Raw genomic sequence first — 20,360 nt, 5'->3', positions numbered from 1 at the left:
GACATGAACGGATCTTATTCAATGCAGCCTGAGGAGCAAGAGAACGGGACGGGAACGGGACGGGAAGTAAGAGAGACCTTCAAGTTTGTATCGTCGGAGAAGAGGGAGGTGAAGAGGGATGTGTGGAGGGACGGTGGAGACGAGCGATCAGAGCCATCCTGCTGCCTCAGTGTCAGCAAGCTCTCCTACACAGTCAGGTAAACACTTCAGACAGAGTGTACAGGAGAGTGACTGACAGACAGATGCAAAAACAAACTGAGAAGGAGGAAAATAAGACACAGAAAATGTGAAATTATTATACAAACACACAGACAGGTTTGGATTGAATAATCTTTCATTTTATTTTGTCTAAATCCAATAAAATAGCAGAAATTATTGGTAATGCTTTATATTAAGGTTCTTGTAATAAGCATTAATTAATAGGTAATAAGACCTTTATAATATGCTCATTAAAATCATTCTGTGTCAATAAGACTATGTAACTGTTAATAATAGCATCATAAAGTAGACTAGTGTTAGATAAATATTGACTTACATGCTTAAGAACATTAATAAAAACCTTCTGAGGTTTTATGCATACTGTTTGCATTTACTAGCAGTTAACTTGTGTTTTTGCAGCTGCTGGATCAAAAATGAGAATGGCTTATTAAGGTTACTAAATCATTTATTATGCAGTTTCTGCCACTCCCCCATCTGGAATGAGCACTACATTAAAAGGTTAAAAGTTAAAGTTTAATGTATTAGTCATTTTATGAATTAAGGGTTGAGGTGCTCATTCCATCTGAGCACTACATTAAAAGGTTAAAAGTTAAAGTTTGATTCATCAGTCATTTTATGAATTCAAGGTTAAGGAATGAGCACTACATTAAAAGGTTAAAAGTTAAAGTTTGATTCATCAGTCATTTTATGAATTCAAGGTTAAGGTAGCTTCCTAGTCTGGTGGTATGGCAGCAGATAGTATACTTCTGTATCTTTTGCCAGATGGCAGCAGGGTGAATGTATGTATTAATCCTAATAAAGCTACAAAAATGCGTAGTAAAGGTTGAACAATGACATAAGAGATAAGTCAGTTAGACTCAATAAATGTGTTTGTAATGCTAATATGAACAACAATGAGAAACTCCTAAGGTTTTTATTAACATTCTTAAGCATTTATAAACTGTTAACATCTGTCTTATAGTTGCTTATATATGTCTTAAAATGTAACAATAAATATGTTTAAGATGCTATTATTAACACATAGTTTTAATAAGAATCTCATAATGACACATCAAGGCCTTATTACCTATTAACTAATGCTTATTACAAGGATGATACATGTACCTATGTGTGTATGTTCCAGTGAGCGTTTGGGTCCGTGGTGGGACTTACAGTCCTACAGGAACCGATGGACTCGTCACATCCTCAATGATGTCTCCTTCCATGTAGACAGTGGGCAGATCATGGGCATACTGGGCAATTCAGGTTCGTACTTACGAAATCTGATGTTTTTAGAAAAATACAATACGATTTAGTTACTCAGAAGTCAGAATAAATACAATGTGACAGCACCTTTCCTTCCGTACGAACACTGGAGAAAACTATTATTAATAACATAGACATTAATAACAGAACCATAAAAGAAAGACCCCTTCAGCAAACAGTTTGTGCACTTTGCATTATAAAGGTTCAGGAAAGACCACACTGTTGGATGCCATCTCAGGGAGGATCGGAAACAGTGGTACGCTGCTGGGTGAGGTCTTCATTAACGGCAGGAAAATGAAGAGAAAGGAGTATCAGGACTGTTTCTCCTACGTGCTGCAGGTAACACACAGAACAACCAAACAGGACAGTATAAACACAGAAAATCAGTTACTTCTCAATTTTTATAGATGCTTCAAACTGAGCCGTCAGCACATCCCAACAAGACAAAATGTATCATGAAAAAAGGAAAACAAAAACATAAAAGAACAGAAAGCATAAAATTGCTCCATACAGCTCATCTGGAGTAATCCAAGTCAAGAGATCCCAAATTTGAAAGACATTATTCACACCTTTGACACGTGGTCGAGCTCTTCAGACGACCTGCGTGCTAATGCAACAAGCTTAGCAGCTACAATGAAGATTTCGGCTTAAAAAAAGGTTGTAAAAAATGTCTTTTCAAATCAATTTGGGCTCACAGGGCCTTCAGAAACTTCGGTCGACTTTCCAATTGCACAGGGTCAGCGTGCAATGACAGCCGCACTGTTCATCTGAACAGAACATTAATAAAGAGACTGAATAGTGGTTTTTAAAGTTGTTAGCACATGCATGTGTAACCGTGCCCTGGTTCTCATCACACACTGACATCAGGTTAAACTTTGCCCCATGAATATCACATGTGAGGGGCTGCATGCAGACAGTTTGTATGTATTTGAGTTTTCAGTGTTCAACCACCAGAAGTACTGAACCACAAACTCATGGAACACACATCATTTCGCAGAAACTCCTGAAAAGGTTGCCCTGGCCTCTGGATGAAATTAACTAAAGACCCCTGCTAGCCTCCTCATACACTTAATCTCTCAATGAGAGGTGCTCAAGTGTATCCAAAGCCTGAATTAAAAACACTGGCTTAAAACCGGCCTTGCTTCCTTTCAAATCATCTCTCTCTTCTAGCTGATAGCAACCCCCTCTGCTCTCTAAGCCTCGTCATTAACTTCCCCTGCTAAGCTGTAGATGAGGAGGTGATATGAGCTCCTGATATTAAAGTCATTCAGATGAGAGACTGTGGAGAAGTGGGATTCAGAGGCGCCACGTGTTAATTGAAGCCGGCTGAAGGTTCAGCAGGTTCAAGCAATGAAAGTGTGCATGTGAGTCTGTGTGCGTGTGTGCATATGTCTCGGGCAAAGGTATGTTACCGTTGGTTTGAACATGCACGTACTGTGTGCACATGCACATGTACAGTGTAGTTTCCTATATGGATGTACACGCTGTGCAGGGGATGTGCAGCAAAGATACTGTGGATAACTACTCTGAAATGTACACTTCTCTGTAGATAGTGTGTCGCATGGATGTTTACAGCAAATTTAATTCCATCCACGACATAAAGTTTCAAGATATACTGTAGTTTGATTAATTCAAATGCACAAAAGGAAGATAGAGGTGTTCATACTGCATCTGCATGTTGTTACTCACCTCTCTAGTAAGTAAAAACATGAAGAAAACTACGACAAGGCCTACAAAGTATGTCCAAAATAAGTATGAAAAAACTGTGAGATATTTGTCTGCCTCACTGCATCTTACTTGTTTCTTGTTCTGTTTTGCTCTCTCCGTCCTCAATCTCTTTGTCTCGTTCTTCTCCAGAGCGATAACTTGTTGAGTTATCTGACAGTGGAGGAGACTCTGACCTACATAGCCCAGCTGGCCCTGCGGAAACATTCGGCAGAAGCCATCAAGAAGAAGGTGACTTTGGAGAGCCTCTTCTTTTCTGTCCACTTAGCTTAATCTTGACAAGGGGGACTGATTCACAGGTTTTTTCACACTTACTACGTTTCTTACTTGATATTCTGCTGTATATTTGGCTATCTAAGTCATAATTAGTTCAAAGAAAGTTATGTCCAAAGTCAGAATAATGCTAAAGAGATTTCAACACAGATCAAATGAATGAGATATTATTTGTAATCTCTTGCCATGTTGGTGCAATGGCTAGAAAATCTTAAAATCTCCCCTTTTGAGAAAAGCACGTTTTGGCAAAAATGTAAAAACATAATCACATTGATAACTTATCCTAGTCACTTCATTTTGATATTTCTTTATCATTTTTGACAAATAAAAACCTCCTGGCCCTGCCCTGCCCTGCCCTGACTAGAACTAGCTACAGGAGGCCCTTGTCACCTGACCCTTGACCTCTGGCCCCTGTGCAGGTGTCCGCGGTGATGGCCGAGCTGAGTCTAGCTCATGTGGCCCACAGTGTTATCGGAGGTCGTGTCTTTCCCGGGATCTCCGGGGGCGAGAGGAGGAGGGTCTCCATTGCCAGCCAGCTGCTTCAGGACCCGAGTAAGTTCCTCTACCAGAGTTTTATCTGTCTATCACAACAAACATCAGACTTTCAAACGGTGCTATTGCTGCTAATTAAAATCATGTTAATAAGGTGAATCAAGGTAAAAGTTATTATCTCTGATAATAACGATAATCATGTAGTCAAAATCTGATCTTGTGACAACCCTACTATGTCTAATATATGAATAAAACCCTCTGTGAAAACCTCATAATATAGATAGGAATAAAACTGAGAGGTTTAGTGTATGTAAGGGTTACTGAAAAATAGATTTCTGGCTCGGAGTATGACAAATAAACTAATTTTAAGAAAACAGCCTTTAAAGATATGTATTTTAAAATCCCATAAACAAAAAAATTATCTGATAGGTATCCCCATGAAACCTTTCATGTTGATAATTCACATTGACTTAATTAATTATTTTTTTATTTAAGTTCAAGGAAATGTTATTCTTAAAATTTACTTAATTTTCAAAACCAATATCTGAACTTAAGTTGACCAGTGCATGAAAAAACACTGTTGCCTGCCGTGTCTGGCCTTAAGCTTTGAGCCACATGGGACAAAGATTATACAAAATTGGCTGTGACGAATATCAGAAATATGTCCCTAATGTTTTGCACACTCCAGTAAATTCCTGCATATAGTACATGATATTTCACACATATACTGTTGGAAGCAACAGGACTGGAGGCAGGACTGCGCCAATCCTGAGAACAGAAGAAAGTTCACCACAAGACCCGTCTCTCCCCACAGAGTTTCAGAAGTCCACGCTGAAAAACAAAGGGATCTAAGTAAGAGAGGAATAAGGAAAGGATGGAGAAAGGGACAGAGGGAGAGATGGAGACGAGTAATGAAAGACTGGGTTATCACACCACGAAGGGAATGAGCAGAGACCCACCTCTGTGAGTGAGTGTGTGTGTGCGTGTGTGCTCATTCCAGGTGTAGTTTATCAGGTCTCCAGTCCTCCGGGGAGGATGAAGGGTCTCAGTCCTCATTCAGGATTAGAACGGCCACGGACACACACACACACAGAGTCACACACAGAGTAATGAGGAGTTCCCATTCGCTGCCTCTCCAATCAACCAGGAAATGAATTAATCTCACAATTAAAGCATCTGCTAATTCCACTCTGCTTTCATGAAGCAAAGAGGCAATCTTTTAATTGTCCTAATTAGAGTAATTAACTGAAAAAAAAAGAACTCACTTATCTTCACGAGTTAAGTTGGCCCCGCTGAGAGTCCTGAATGTGCCACCTAATAAAAAGTACATTTAAAAGTTTCCAACTTAAAAGAAGAAAAAAAGTTATTGTCCTGCCTTTCTCTTATGTTCTTCATGTTTCTATGTGCCACAAGCCTGCATGAGGGTGATGATGTCATTGCAGGGGTGGTCCTATTGGACGAGCCGACCACAGGCCTGGACAGCATGACGGCCAATCAGATTGTGGTGCTGCTGGCAGAGCTGGCCAGGAGGAACCGTATCGTCATAGTAACCATCCACCAACCGCGCTCCGAGCTCTTCAGGGTGGGTTTTTGGGACTAACTGAGGAAAGGAGAAAGAGAGACGGAAACTTCCTTTTAAGTATAACTTAGCACAATTCACACGTGTCCATTCATTTCTTTCTTTAGAACTACAGTAGCAAGACAACAATTAAAGGATAAGTTCACCCACAAATGAAGATTCAGTCATTCTCTACTCACCGATATTGATGAAAAGATGAGTTAAAGTTCTTAGTCCACAAAACATTTCTTGAGCTTCACAGCAAAAAAGCATTGCAGAATTTTTCTGAACAACTGAAATATAAAATGGCCCCATAAAGTTTGTCTGCTGTAAACCAAGTGTCCAAAAGTAAATTTGAAAAGACCTTATTTAAAACCTTGTTACATGATCAAGCTCAAGCAGCTGCTCGCTTTCAGCTTAGTGTCCTAAATCACGTTTTTCCATTCAATATCCAATCTTGGGGCTTCCGGAAACTTAGATTACGCCGGGCGGACTGTATGGAGCCACTTTGAGTGTTTTGCTTTTGTTGTGGTTTTATGTTTTGAAACAAGCCCCATCTACTTCAGCTGTTTTAGAGAATACTGCAACGATGTTTTTCTGTTAAGCTCCAGAAATGTTTTGTGGACTATAAACTTCACCTGACTTTGCATCAACATGGGGCTGAGTAGATAATGAAAGATAATTTTTGGGTGAATTTATCCTTTAAGAAACCCTTACAGCAATCAAAAACTTCAATTTCAACGTATGTTTGGGCATGTGAATGTTGGTCAGGATTGAAAAACATGGGGAACTAACCTTTAACACTGTAAACCTCACCATCTTCTACCGAGAGAGAGGTTCATGTGTTGTAGTTGCAGTTGACAAGTATCTGTTGATGACATTCAACAATGTAATGGTGTGTCTATGTGTGTGTGTGTGTGTGTGTTTGTGTCCCAGGTGTTCAGCAGGATAGCTATAATGAGTCGTGGAGAGCTGGTGTTCTGTGGGCAGCCAGGAGAGATGGTGGACTTCTTCAGCCAATGTGGATATGAGTGTCCAGAGTACTGCAACCCCTTTGACATCTATGGTACTATATGCTATGATCCTGCATTAAGTATTGTGTATTTACAATTGTGTATTTATATTAGAGCCCTACAGCTACAGTATGTTGACACTCAAACAAATAAAGAATATGTATTTCTTGAGAATACAGAGAATATATAGAATGAAGTCTGTGTTGCATGAATATTAAACTATTCAAACTGCTTTCATGTCAAACAGTTGACTTCACCTCAGTGGACACACACAACAGCATGAGGGAGGCAGCCACCTTCAATCGTATGCATGAGATCACTTCATCCTATCAGACGTCTACCATCTACCAGAGCATGCTGGGAAAAATGGAGCAGAGCCTGCAAAAGCCAGACAAGCCCGCCATCCCCTTTAAGAGCAAAGAGTCACCGAGTGGTGCAGCCAAACTTGAAGTTCTGCTCAGGTCAGTGCTGAACGAGTCAATAACTGATTAATGATTACCACAGAAATGATTAGATTTACATTTTTGAGTATCCAGAGCATCTATTTGCATTTAAAACTGTAAGGGGAGTGCCTTTACGTGTGTTTACATGTACTTCCATGTATGTTTTGTGTGTAGACGGACGACAAGAAACCTGTCCAGAGACAGGATGGGTGTCCTAATGCGTCTGTCCCAGAATCTGATCTACGGTCTCTTTGTGGCCTTCTTCGTGATGCGTTTAGACAATGATGTCACCAAGGGCGCTGTGCAGGACCGCATCGGCATCATCTATCAGAGCATTGGTGCTTCGCCCTACACTGGCATGCTGAATGCTGTAGCTCTCTGTGAGTTTATCCGACAAATACATCTGTACATAGAGGGGAAAAAACATTTTAGTCCAGGTGTTTGAAGTGACACATTTACAGTGGTGCACATAGCACTGATATACTGCACATATTCTCATAAACAATAAAAGAGGTATTAAACTTTAAATTGGACAGAAACTGTGTCTGACACAATTACCTGAAACCAAGGTTGTTTTGGAAAGAGAGGTCCTCTAACTAGCTACACAAACTAGACTAAAACATTAACAAGGCTGCGACTATTTTCATTGTCAATTCATCTGTTCATTATTTTTTCGATAAATTGATTAGTTGTTGATAGAAAATGGTGAAAAATGTCCAGCATTTTCCAGAAAGCCCAAAATGACGTCCTCAAATGTCTTGTTTCGTCCACAACAACCCAAAAATATTCAGTTTACCGTCAAAGAGGAGTAAAGAAACCAGAACATATTCACATTTATGAAGCTGGAATCAGCCTTTCAACCTTTTCTCTTGAAGAATCGCTCAAAAAGATTAACCCATAATAAAAACATTGGTTAATTGAAGCACTTGGTTCTCAGATCTCAGCTAATATACTTGGAAATAATAACTGAAAGCACAAATCAAGCTCCAACTGTGTTCCACGTTACCATATTTCAGCCGTTGCATAATGTTAGGGTGACATGATATTCCATCTAACTGCGTGTGTCTGATAACACCACCCAATAAATATCTACACGGGGTTGATTTGATAGCTTCAAGGAAATTCTGAAGTAAATGTGATCTACTATCTTTGTTAAACAGCGTGTTTCAGATGTCTTAATCTTCGCTGTGTAAGCTCCCTTATCTCCTGTTCAGTAGGTGAAAGGGGTCTGCTGTCTGCAGTATTTTTGTTCCCTTCAGCAAAAATGGATAAAGTCTAGCCTGGATTTTGCTTGGTGAACGTGCCTGAAGAGATTTCATGTACTTTCAGCGTCTCTCTTGGGTCAGAGTAAAAGATTAAATAATGAGTTGTAAGTTTCACTACAGTATTAGTATTATAGAGCAGAACTGCAGTCAGTCATCATCACAAATATCTATTTCTATCAGAATCACTTTCATTTAAGGATTACTTACATAAAGATTACATATGTTTTACCTTTTTGTCATTTGCTGTGGCTTTACAAAGTTGCTCGAAATGTTCTGTTGTTTGCATTTGCAAATTTGGACTGCCTACAAGAGGGGTTGGGGGTTGAACTTTACTCCATTTAAAACTCAATGAACCCAAGTGCCTTTTCACCTACAGACCTACAGTACCTATACTATCTATATTACCTGTATTTGTGTCATATTTATAGCAGCTGCCTTGACTTGAGGTAACCTTAAATACAGACAAACCGTAACACATGGGCTGTGTACACACTGAGAAAGAGACAGGGAACAAAGCTGAATGCTAGTATTTGTTCAAGCTCATTCTTTAATGATATTCAACTCATTCCTATTAGTGATTTTACAAATAATTTTAGACTTCTGTGAGGTTTATATTTGATCTTGTGCTATGTATTTTTTTCTTTTTTTTTTATCTCAGTGAGAATTTACGTGTTAAATTGAATTTAAAGGGGCTGAAATGCCACGTAGGGCAATATGTAATATGTAAAATTAATTTTATGCATGATAAGGTGTATGTTTAAAGATGATACAGAAAATAACCTGTGAAGGATATTGGCTCTAAGGGGTGATTATCTCTTCAATGTCTTCCTTGGTTTTCAGCTGAGTCTAAAATCTTAGTTTTAGGGCTTTGGCTGTCACAGATACCGAGGATAAGAGATATGATAAAACACTGGGCTGAGCTGGAGTCACACTGGAGTTAAAAGGTAATTAACAGCACCCAAACAGCCGGAGGGAGTTATCGGGGGTGTTCAGACTGACCTTGAAACTAGATAAAGACTGATTGGATACAACATTGACAGAGATTTGGTCCAACAAACAGGCCTAGTGAGTTGTTCTGCAAGTCTGGAACACGGTGAACAGCTTCAGTTTCACTCATACAAGGTATCAAGAAAAATCTTTACATCTAAAATCAGGCTCTTAGATGCCTTTGGTCTCCCTAAACCTAAGCAGACCTTAAGCACAGTGTTGTTACAACATAAAATTGAAAACTGAAACGTGAAGAAACAATGTTAAAACGTAAAGAAATGCAAAGTTTCAACATATCCAAGGTTATGGATATGTCAGAGACTGGTGACTGAGTTGTGGTTTTCAGGGAACTGTGATGGGACAGAGCAACACATACTATTCGTTTAATGATACATCTCTTGTCAAAATCAAGGTTTTGTGATATTATTGGTCTTTCAGAGTTTAAGTGTTTCAAGTATCAAATATGAACCCTGAATCAGATAGTGAGAAGAGCACTGCTCCACTCAATAAAAAATATGTAACAAGTACTTTCCTCTGGCTTTTATAAACCTAATACTGCATATAACAAGGAGATTTTTACCCCACATGCTTGCATATTTATTTATTACAGTCCTTTGAGAGCTTTTTTGGAATTTTCATCACATTATCTGCTCTCTCTCCTTCTCTTAGTCTCACTCTCCCTCTCTGTTTCTCTCGACAGTCCCGGCATTGCGAGCTATCAGTGATCAGGAGAGTCAGGATGGTCTTTACAGTAAATGGCAGATGTTCTTGGCCTACATCTTCCACATCCTGCCCTTCAGCATCCTCAGTATTTTCATCTTCACCTCTTTCCTTTACTGGTGGGTAGTAAGCAAGTATGTGTTTGCCACTGGGGGGAACATACAGCCTGAGTTTTCATTTGGGGGGATGCAAGCTGCATTTCCTTAAAGATTTAATGGATCTCCTATTCTGAATGTGCACCCTCAACTTAGCCTTAGTCTCTTTCAGTACCGACTCTTCTTTTGTCTCTTCTATTTTTTGTCCCTGCCTGTTCTCCTCTCAGGATAGTGGGGATGCACCCTGACAGCTTGCGCTTCCTGTGTTTCACTGCAGTCGTCCTGGTGCCGCATATTATAGGTGAGCTGATAAGATTAAGGTGAAAAACAGTCATCGTCTCCTTTTTCAAAACAAAAGGATTATCAGAATTAAAGTACATAATAGGGAAATTTTTGTATTTTGTCTTCATCACTACTCTGCTGCATCACTACAACACTTTGACAGGGATCTAGATATTCAGTTTTTTTAGAAAAGAAACCTCAGTATACCGTCAAGCCTACAAATGCGTTTGACCTGAATAGGGATCCCTTTAAAGCCATGTTCCCACTGTTTATAGTGTTTAGTTGTATTTATTAGTATGTTTTTTTCTTTTCCCTAGGTGAGTTGCTGACTGTGGTGTTATTAGGAGTGGTCCAAAATCCTAACATGGTCAACACTGGAGTGGCTCTTCTCAATATTGCAGGGATCCTGGTGGGATCTGGTTTCTTAAGGTGAGACTCCAAATATGTTTTTAATTTAATTAATAAGTAACTTTAAATCAAGCAGCTTTTCCAGCTCTTCACTCTGAATGAAGGAATAACATTTGCCACTGCTACCTGTAACACAGCTTCCTCTCCTCTTCTTCTCTACAGAAGCACCCAGCAGATGCCAGAGGTCTTCCAGTGGCTCAGCTACCTGACCTTCCAGAAGTACAGCTGTGAGCTTCTCATAGTCACCGAGTTTCATGGACTCAACTTCACATGCGGTAAGCAGCTCTCACCATGGGACAACATGCTCTGTCCAATTACCCTGAAAATAAAAAAGGGACCCATGATTACAATTATTGAAACTCCTTACAGCTCAAAGACTGTATGTGTCACAGTGTGTGTCCCAAGTTGAACTTTTAAAAAAGGTAACGCGTCACTATCTACCTTTACAACATTTTGATTAGGGTGGCTATTTGTGATAACAATTTTATGACGAGTTTGATGTTGTAAAAGATAAATTACTTGGCCTTGACATTATGGTGGATGATCTGTAGAGGACAATTCAGTAAATTAAAGAACGGACACACTGAAGCCGTGACGATCGTAAACTCATTACTCTCTGTGGTGTGTTGTGTTTTTACAGAGGCTTCCAGACCTTTCAGACCCGGAGCTTGTCTGATCACTCAAGGCAATCAGATCATTGATCAGGGCTATCCTGGCGCTCTGTCTCGATACACACTAGACTTTATTCTCCTCTACTCCTTCCTCCCTGCCCTCCTGCTGCTGGGCATGATCACCTTCAAGATCAGAGACAAGATTGTACGTCACTAAGACCACAGACACACACTTGTGGTTGAAATCTTCTGTTTAAACAGGAAGCTAAACTGAGTTTAGTTCTGAGGATCTAAAACAGATATAGAGTTGGATGATATTCGGAGATTAAATACATCAAATCATCTGATATGACAACTAAATGCACCATAGCACAACCTGCTGCTTCAACACTGATTGGGCTCAAACAACACACAGCACTTTCTGTATGGTGCAAATATTTGCACTGATGTCAAATTAATTATTTTTCATATAAAAGTACAATGTGGTAAATGGAAACCAATGTATAAATGTGTGTAGTTTGTGTAGTTTAATTCCAAATTGAAGGATGGACTACTGTGTACCATGTAGTCATTGAAGAATATACACGTTCAAACTGCTATAATGCCACAGTTGTATTGAATTTATTACTTTTTGTATAAATATTGTCATGTACCGTGTCATGAATAGGAAGGGATGTTTATTGAAATAATGTAAAATTGTTTAATTTTTAGAACACATTTTATCATCAGTGTACAAATAGTTTTGATACGTTTAAAATAGTTTCAGAAAAAATATCTAGTTATACAAGTTGTATGAATTACCAAGAAATAAATAATGCAAAATGCATACTGTATTTACAGACATATATGATGTATCCGTGTGTGATAATAAAGCTGATTGATCATCTATCTATCTAATCTGTCATGTCTCCAGCTCCAGTCCCTTCCACGACTTAGCTGCATTCCTCTTATACTGATCCAACTCCTGAAAACAGACAGAAAGAGAGAAGAAAAACATGACATCTTTTCTGTATTAATGTTAATAAAGTACAGTGAGTAAGTACAGGTTATTGAACAGACATAATACAATCCCAAAATGGCAAACAAGGTTGTGTTCTCTTCCTGAGACAATAAATCTAAATATAGAGCACAGATATCATTATGTTTATAACACCAATAACATCTGATACATTTAAATCAACACTGCAGTACAGCCGAAAAGTTCAAGGACTCAAAACATTAAACATTAATTCAGGCAGGTCACCTGGGGACAGTGCAAACCTTAACCTGTAGCTGGCTGGTAGAGTTGCTTCAGTCACCACCAAAAAAACAAAATCAATGCTAATGCTGGTCAAATTTGCCTGACTCGCCATGTGGCCAGTGGACAAAGAAATTAATTTTGCACCTTGCCTGAGCTGCTTTGTTATTTCCTCCAGTCGGTCTAAAATTTGGGAAAGTAGGTTTGCTGACTAGAACTCTGATTCTACAGAAATGTTCAAAACCTTTTATACTTCGGAGAGTAACCCAGGAATCAGCCGTTTTCTTTACTCTTCTGAGTTATTTTTTATTATAGTAATACTTGGTTTAATAATGTCATGTAAGGCAAAGTGCTGTGACCTTATGGTTAAAATATTTTAAGGGTGAAAAAAAGTAACTTCAAGGTAACCTGTGGAGTTTTGTACTAATAGCACAATAAAAATTCTCAAGAAAAACTCCAGGGCAATCGCTTTCGACTACTAAATTGCCTTTGTTGTCACACCATGGTCATGTTAGACCTTAAAAACAAACTCCAATGCGTTTCGGCATCAAGCCTTGGACTCCCTGACGAAAGCTTGATGCAATGCAAAGAGTGGAGAATGTACAGGTGTACACTGGTGACAAAATACACAATTCTGCTAATTGACACTATTACAACAATCTACAGGTCGCAGTAATTTGCCAATGCAGTGATGCAATGTAGGATTAAAAGTGTTAAGAAAACTTACATTTGCAGTATTTTATTTACAATATGTTTTTGTGAGCAACAATGAATATAAACTCGACAGGGCACCTTTAAGCTCTGCAAGGTTGTAGTGTACTCTTGATGTACACTAGTCTCAGTTTGTGCATCTCAAGTGAAAAGATATGTCACCTCTGGCTACCATGCTCTTTTGTATTTAGGAATATGGTTGCAACTTGGGAAGCAGGTTAAAAATGTTTTATGTCATACAGCACAGCAGAACATTTTTAATCCGATTAACTAGTGGGCAGAAGAGTCTTTAACGATTATAAAAATGCTTTCAAAACTGCTGTTTCTGTTAAATGACCTTCTGGATTTTTGAAAGATGGCATGGATTTATCTCCCAGGAAAACAGATGCTTAGCTCTGTGACACAAATACATAAGACACATAAACCGGGGCTAAGGCTTCACAAGCTCAGATGTGTGGATTAGTCTAATATCAACTCTCAGCAATACATACAAGACAGGCATACGGTTTGCATGAAGGATATCAGTTTACAATCCACCCTGACATGCAAATAGGCCCACAGAGTTTTTCTCCATGGACTACTGGAATAAACCTTTACCCTGTTTTTCTTATTGGTTACCCGACCAGTTACATCATGTTCCATCCAATTGCAGAACAAGATGACAGATGACAAGCATCAGGTGAGATAATGCGATAATAGAATTGCGACTCCCACGGGGTTACCACAGTTCAAATGCCAGAGTGGCACCACGGCAGGTCGATGTAAAGACTACTATCTCTGAGGTTATAACTGCAGGATACATTACAGCCTGTTAATAAGCCTGTGAGAGAAGCGCCGCTATATACATATAGGTTACTAGAGGACAGAGGGTTACTATGGAACATTAGCCTTGTTTAAGACACGTGAGGAGCAGAATGCAAAAGACTTAAGTCTTCAACAGCAGATATGCTCAAATTCAGGTACTCACAGTGTATATACAATATAGCTTTGGATAGGAGGGCTGTTACGTCACTATGCCTCAACTTTAAGACCAAGAGAGAGCCGCAATGACAGAATATAAAACATGTTATACAGAAAGAACAGAAACAAAGAGGAAAAACTACTTCTTACTCCAGGGTTCATGACTGAAATCTCACGCTGCCTGGGTTTATTTGAAATCTAACCTCCTGATGTTTAAAAAATCTGTTATCTTCCTCAATGCGCATCTGATTGACTGATTGATCACCTGGTCCTTCTGGGCTCTCATGGCATCAATCTGAGGCTCACTGTACTGTGGATCCTTAGCTGGATCCTTTAGTTCCCTCTGCTCGCTGGTATTCTGCAGAGACAAAGTCAGTCAGATGGACAGAAATACGTTAAAATGGATTTACAGAGATCCTCGTTCATGCATACTAACATCAGAGGCCGGTGACTGAACTACCTCTTGGGGGAAGATGCGGTCATAAACTTTCTTCCAGAGGTCCTTTGGGTTTTTGGCATGCAGAGAAGTAATGTCCACATCAGTAGTGGGAGGGGAACCTAAAGTAAAAGGAGCATTATTCAAAACACAATAACACACAATCCTGTCCATGTCAACAAATGTCAAGGCAGACGACGGCTCTAAATCAGTTAAATGTCTTACAACACAGCAATTGAATATTCTATTTAAATGCATTTTACCGCTTTTGGCCACACAGTAGCGCTGTGCTCACCTATTTGGCTGAAGGAGTCAGAGCCTGCTGGAATGATGAGAGGCTTGGTGGAGTCACAGGACATAGTTTTCCTGATCCGAAGATAAAAAATAAACAAGATGAAAACACAACCGACCAGGAAACTTAAAAGTACAATAGTGCAGTAATATATACAACAATTTATTTTTGTTTGAAACACTTAAAAGGTGTGAAATACTGTTCATTTTCTCTTCATCTCTATAGTATATGATCCATTTTGAGCTGTCTCTTGAACCTCTTGTAAATACAGTACATCTCAAGGGCAAAACATTTTAGTATAAATTCTTATAGTCCTAGTTAAGTATATATGTGAAATGCAATTAGAAAAGTATTACCAAGTATTAGTGATACCACTAAAGAAGGACAGTCCCAGTCCATTACTATGTGGTGTATAATGCTGTGTAATCCTGCTCACCCTCTGTCCAGACCAAAAGCCAGGTGGGAAAAGAAGCTCTTGGTTTTTGACATGAGGCTCTCCGACTTGATGCTTGTGAACTGATGAAAAGATTAAAAATAGTTGATAGAATGGATGGATTCAAAGACAGCAAAAAAGATTAAAAAGTGCAAACGTGAATATTTTTCCTGTGTAGTAAAAACACTTACAATAAGAGAGGCTGCGTAGTAGTGGGCAACAAAACGCAGTGTTTTACTGACAACTTTCTTTTTGTCTGAGTCAAATTCCTGCAACACAGATGGAAAAAACTCCTTCACTATGTCTTTCACATATCACACCGGGAAGAAAATTAAGTAAGAAAATTGCAAAGTTACACCAATGCATGACATTAACACACATAACTTTTGTTGTAAAAGAATTAAGTTGTACAGATAGCAAGTATTTGACAGGTCATAAAACATAGGTCATTTAGCCACCATGAGACAACTCCATAAGCATTTATGTTACCTGAAAGATGTCATATTTGCTGCCAATGATGAGGAGAGGAACAGGAAAGGGACTGATCAGCTCTCTGTCCTGTCCAAAAAGTCACAGTTAACTCAGGAAACATGTACCTTCTTACATCTGCACTAAATAAAAAAACAATTCACCTTTCATTCACAAAAAAGTCTTACATCATCTTATTTCTACCTTTTCTACAATAAGAAGATAAAACAGCTGATTTTCTCCATGTTGGTTAAGTTTGTTAGCATTTGTATTTTGGCTTTAATTTGTGGCATACTTTGAGCATGTTCTGGGAGCCTGATACATGAGCAGTCCTTGAGTAGTTTGTGTATTTCAGTACTTCTTTAAATATGCTACTACTATACGTTGTCCTTGACTGAACCAAACATTATGTTAAATGGTGAGGGTAATGAGCAGAGGACTCACAGGGTAGTCTTTAGGTAAGACTCGTGCTGTTGACTGGATAGCCGTCAGATGTTTAGCTCCAGGTTTGGTCCTCTGTGCTTGTTGTGCCTTGGTAAATATTTTCTCCAACTGAGCTTGTGCTGCCTGCAGCAGCTTCTCCATGGTTTCCCACAGGGCGTTGGGTTTAGACAGGTCCAGAATGAGGATGACCGAGAGAGACCTGGGAAAAGACAGGAACCAAGAAAACCCTTCCTTTACTGGAATTACACTGCTGTTCAAACCAGACTGATTTTAAAGAAAACATAAATCAGAACATGTCACATACCCCCCCTCACTCTAATAGTGAGAAAATAGTGAGCTGCGATAAGACAATAAGACGTCAGGAATGTGTGAAAGTGACCTACTTGATGCTGGCAGGAGAGATGGGGATCTGGACCAAGTCTGACAAAGAGGTCCCGCCACCCAGCTCCCATAGGTGGGCTATGTCTTTGGGCTAAGAGAGGAAACAACAATCAGTTTTAGTGCACCATCTATTTACAAGTCACACATTATGTGCAGCTGTTCACACATTCTATACTTCTGCAGCATTTACTGCCAAGAAGAACGGTATTTACTGAAGAACCAGTAGGTCTGAGTAAATAGCAAATCATGTCACATAAAGTCACCATCTCTCAAAGTGAGCCTGGTGCATTGTGCTCGAGTACTGGAAGTCATGGGGAATTATTTTTCAGTCTTTGTAGCTCTTTACAAGGGTGAAGTTTTCAGACACAGTCACAATTTAGCAAGATTATCAGTTGTGTGTCTTTATCTCAGTGTTGTTAGAGACATGTCCAAGAGTCCAGGGCTTCCTTACTGTGTTGTGTCCTCTGGCCCGTCTACCGAAAGTGTACTCCATTGCCAGAGTTGGCTTGGATGGTTCATCCCTGGTGGATTAAGAAACAGTATTATTGTTGTTATTGTAAATTGAGCTAGCCTAGGTGTCATTTTGTGTCAGCTTTAATCTGAGAAGAAGATTGTGAGATGCAGCTGAAAGCTTTGAGAGAATTAACCTTTACATTTTGGTTATGAATTACATTGCATTTTCCTAGATGCCAAGGTTGAACTTGCTAACTGTTTAATTCTGTTTTGGGTGAAGTGTCTCTTAAACATTGGTCTGCATGCAGCATATGGTATGGGTTAAGATCATGTTTGGTTTTATCATGAGGCTTTATTTGTCAATTTTGAGATTATGCTCACCTGTCGAGGCATCTGAGGAGAATGGACGTTTTACCCTGAAAAAAAGGGCAAAAGGTAAGTTTACTAGCTATAACTTATGTAGCTGATACTTGGTAATACTGCTGCCAATAGAAAGCAATACATGTGCTGTCTGTGGTCACGGTGGCAAACATACCCCTGCCTTGCTCCCCATCAGAAACACGCTCCTCTCACTGACCGTGTCCTCTCCGTCCTCCTCCCCACCTTTAGTCTCCCGACTGTGGACCTCCGCCGCAGCCAGTTCCCATAGCGTGTCTGAGCTGACAAATACGAGACAAAAGCGACACATTATTAGACAAAAAACATCTTAATATATCTGTGATAGTGTTAAAATGTGCGAAAACGGGCATAGAAACTGGTCCTCACCTTATTTTTGGCATTACATTTGCTGTTTTACAACCAAAGTTAACAAGCTAGCTTAGCTAAATGGCTAAGACCGAGGATACCATTACAAACGTTGCCAGAGTAACAGCGCGTGTCGATGATGTAATCAAATTTACATCTAAAGGCATTGTGGGTAATGTAGTGCCTTCGTTAAAACGAGCTTTGTACCGCCTACATCAGAACAAAATACTTTTTTTGCTGCATGGACTTTTATAGATCCATAGGAAGTTAAACTATAATAATTCAGTTGTATAAGCAACATTTAAAATACTTAATGGGTGCATTGAATTTGTTATATCTTCATTTGTCTGACATGTTCACAAATCGGGTGTCTGGTATAAAGCAGTTTAGTCACTTTAAATACCAATTCTATGCTCCATCTTAGTCATTTCAGTACAGACTACACTGATATCTATGCGCAAATTCAGGTGACACAACACATTTATTTATCATATAATGAACCAATCCAATAAAATGTGATCATTGATTCTGGGAGACCCTGCATGCTATTGCAACTTTGAGTTGGTGTAGTCTTTGCCCTGAGTTTAGACACCATTATGTAAGAGCCATCTATCACTTAGAGTGGTCTGAACAATAAATTATAACTGAGACAGTTTGGGAACACACAAGGAAACATTTTTATTCAGTAGCAGCAAAGTAACATTTCAGCTGAATCACAAGCTACTGAGAAGCATGTGGAAAACCTCCAAATGAAATGTTTACACATTTCACAAACATTTGAGAAAATACTGTACATTAAATTATGGCATTCAGTTTACAGCACAGATTTCTTAAAGCAGAACAGCTGAGGTCTTCACAGAAACAAAAACATATCTCTATGTAGCGATGATCTTTAAAGTAAGCAAAAATACTTGAAATTGTGTTTTGGTTGATTACTTTAAAATGCATACGGATCGTAATGAATGGTAAGTCTGTTTTTTTTTCCATGAAAAAGATTGATCAGGTGGTCTGTCATGACTTCTTCCTGGGCTGGTCACAATAGGGTACATTTTCAAGAAGAAGGCTCTCTCTGGGTCGAAGCACTGTGTGTGTGTGAGAGAGAAAAAGTACATATCATGAGGAAGTATCATTCATTTGTGAGAAAACAAAGATAAGTCAAGATTCCTGGTTTATATTCTTTGCGAACACATGTTACTTGGTATTTGGAGAAGAATTAAAGAATTACATACTTAGCGTTTTTTCTCCTACATGTTCCATTTGTAACACGGACTGTCGAAGAATAATTTCCACATCTGTGCCCATTTTGATCATCTGTAAAAGCAGAAGGGTGTAGACAGATTATGAGACAATGGGCCCCTTGGTATGTTGGTATGTTTTTCTGACGCTTGGGAATTGTGAAGCAATGACATTTAACTCATGCGTCTACGCTGCTGGAAAGTTGTGGTCAAGAAGGACTCATGGCTGAGAGTAAGAGACTGTCCAAAGCGTGTTTTCATTTCATCAAGTGGAGCTTCATCACACCTGAGTGACATAACTCAGAAATAAATAGTTGAATCCACACTGAAAAATTATGGAGGCCTACTTTTTTTCCCCCCAAACAGAAAATTGATCAGGAATAAAGAAGTGAATCCATAAAAAAATGTTTAATTCATTAAAATATCAATCATTAAGTTTTTATCAATTTCAATCTGTAGGTATAGGTTCCTTCTGACTCACTGGGCCCTCGTGCCTGTGCACGGGAAACCTATACAGCAATCAAACCACTATCCAGAGCAGTAATGATAATATACAGTGGCACATCCACACATTCATATCCGAACAAATCATGTTAATTTCTGTTGCACTTTCACCGTACCTTCTGAATGTTTTCTTCTGATGTTTCAGCTTTGTTTTTCTGGAACTCCTCGTTGATCTTTAACCTTGCAGCTTTGTGAGGGGAAAAGAGTAGGCGCTTCAGTTATCTTCTTTGGTAAGAGCTGGTTAATAGACATCACAACCAACAGAGATAAAGCCACAGACATTCTTCTTCTAGGAATCAAACCAGTCAAGTACATAACTCACCTGTCAGTGCTGCGTCATCATCTTTGAATACAGCCATCCTTGTTCTGTGCAGCGTTTTAAACGCACGTAGGACCTGTATTGATACACACATTCAGCTTTTAGCCACTTCAGCACCATATAGCTGTTACTTCAACTGAAACAACTATGAGTACTAACACTTTCCTTCCGTTTTAGCTCTAAGAACATGCTAACATATATTGTAGAATTGGGACAGCTAAAGAGCCAAACATAACATAACCCTAAACATTGTTATTATCATAAATATGAAAATATTCCATCCTCACCTTCAAACGGGTGCCCATGTTGACTTCTTCAGCTCACTTCCGGCTTTGGAGGAAGAAGTGTCACGCTGTTGACCAATCAGTGCAGACTTTAAGAATGACGCGTTTTGGCAGCCAATGAGC

At 39.1% G+C, this 20,360-nt stretch overlaps 3 protein-coding genes and 1 long non-coding RNA gene across 6 annotated transcripts; 1 reads left to right on the top strand and 3 right to left on the bottom strand.

The window, feature by feature from the left end:
- Window positions 1-3: 3 nt before the first annotated feature.
- Window positions 4-11,852, top strand: abcg5 (ATP-binding cassette, sub-family G (WHITE), member 5; the record flags this gene model as incomplete). The annotated part of the gene is made up of 14 exons (XM_084375130.1): window positions 4-197; window positions 1,343-1,464; window positions 1,667-1,803; window positions 3,322-3,420; window positions 3,882-4,014; window positions 5,397-5,536; window positions 6,449-6,578; window positions 6,773-6,986; window positions 7,143-7,348; window positions 9,921-10,059; window positions 10,263-10,336; window positions 10,635-10,746; window positions 10,888-11,000; window positions 11,366-11,852. 14 exons carry the CDS (start codon window positions 4-6, stop codon window positions 11,551-11,553), a joined length of 2,001 nt encoding a protein of 666 aa, XP_084231256.1. The 3' UTR covers window positions 11,554-11,852.
- LOC311270324 lies at window positions 167-3,936 on the bottom strand. Its single transcript, XR_014624251.1, has 4 exons — window positions 3,853-3,936; window positions 3,262-3,384; window positions 1,372-1,481; window positions 167-255 (listed from the first exon to the last, which is right to left on the bottom strand). It is a non-coding gene; the product is annotated as an uncharacterized lncRNA (long non-coding RNA).
- An 83-nt stretch (window positions 11,853-11,935) lies between the features above and the next one.
- Window positions 11,936-18,018, bottom strand: dync2li1 (dynein, cytoplasmic 2, light intermediate chain 1). 3 transcript variants are annotated; one of them, XM_084375127.1, is made up of 13 exons: window positions 17,917-18,018; window positions 17,687-17,810; window positions 17,533-17,567; window positions 17,150-17,219; window positions 16,701-16,789; window positions 16,318-16,516; window positions 15,895-15,963; window positions 15,597-15,674; window positions 15,409-15,488; window positions 14,976-15,046; window positions 14,681-14,802; window positions 14,510-14,602; window positions 11,936-12,300 (listed from the first exon to the last, which is right to left on the bottom strand). In XM_084375127.1, the coding sequence occupies exons 1-13, from the start codon at window positions 17,928-17,930 to the stop codon at window positions 12,238-12,240; spliced, it is 1,107 nt and encodes a 368-aa protein (XP_084231253.1). In that variant the 5' UTR covers window positions 17,931-18,018; the 3' UTR covers window positions 11,936-12,237. The 3 variants fall into 3 exon arrangements, with proteins under 3 accessions (XP_084231253.1, XP_084231254.1, XP_084231255.1); XM_084375128.1 differs by having other exon boundaries at window positions 14,705-14,802; XM_084375129.1 differs by having other exon boundaries at window positions 17,687-17,805; window positions 17,917-18,013.
- A 530-nt stretch (window positions 18,019-18,548) lies between these two features.
- lyrm7 (LYR motif containing 7) lies at window positions 18,549-20,341 on the bottom strand. The gene is made up of 5 exons (XM_084375171.1): window positions 20,241-20,341; window positions 19,957-20,029; window positions 19,751-19,821; window positions 19,125-19,206; window positions 18,549-18,977 (listed from the first exon to the last, which is right to left on the bottom strand). The coding sequence occupies exons 1-5, from the start codon at window positions 20,256-20,258 to the stop codon at window positions 18,907-18,909; spliced, it is 315 nt and encodes a 104-aa protein (XP_084231297.1). The 5' UTR covers window positions 20,259-20,341; the 3' UTR covers window positions 18,549-18,906.
- Window positions 20,342-20,360: the final 19 nt, after the last annotated feature.

Source organism: Pagrus pagrus (genome assembly GCF_965226575.1).
Source record: "Pagrus pagrus genome assembly, chromosome: 15".
Classification (NCBI taxonomy): domain Eukaryota; kingdom Metazoa; phylum Chordata; class Actinopteri; order Spariformes; family Sparidae; genus Pagrus; species Pagrus pagrus.
Note: the sequence above shows the minus strand (reverse complement) of the source record. Positions and strands in the feature narration are given on the sequence as shown.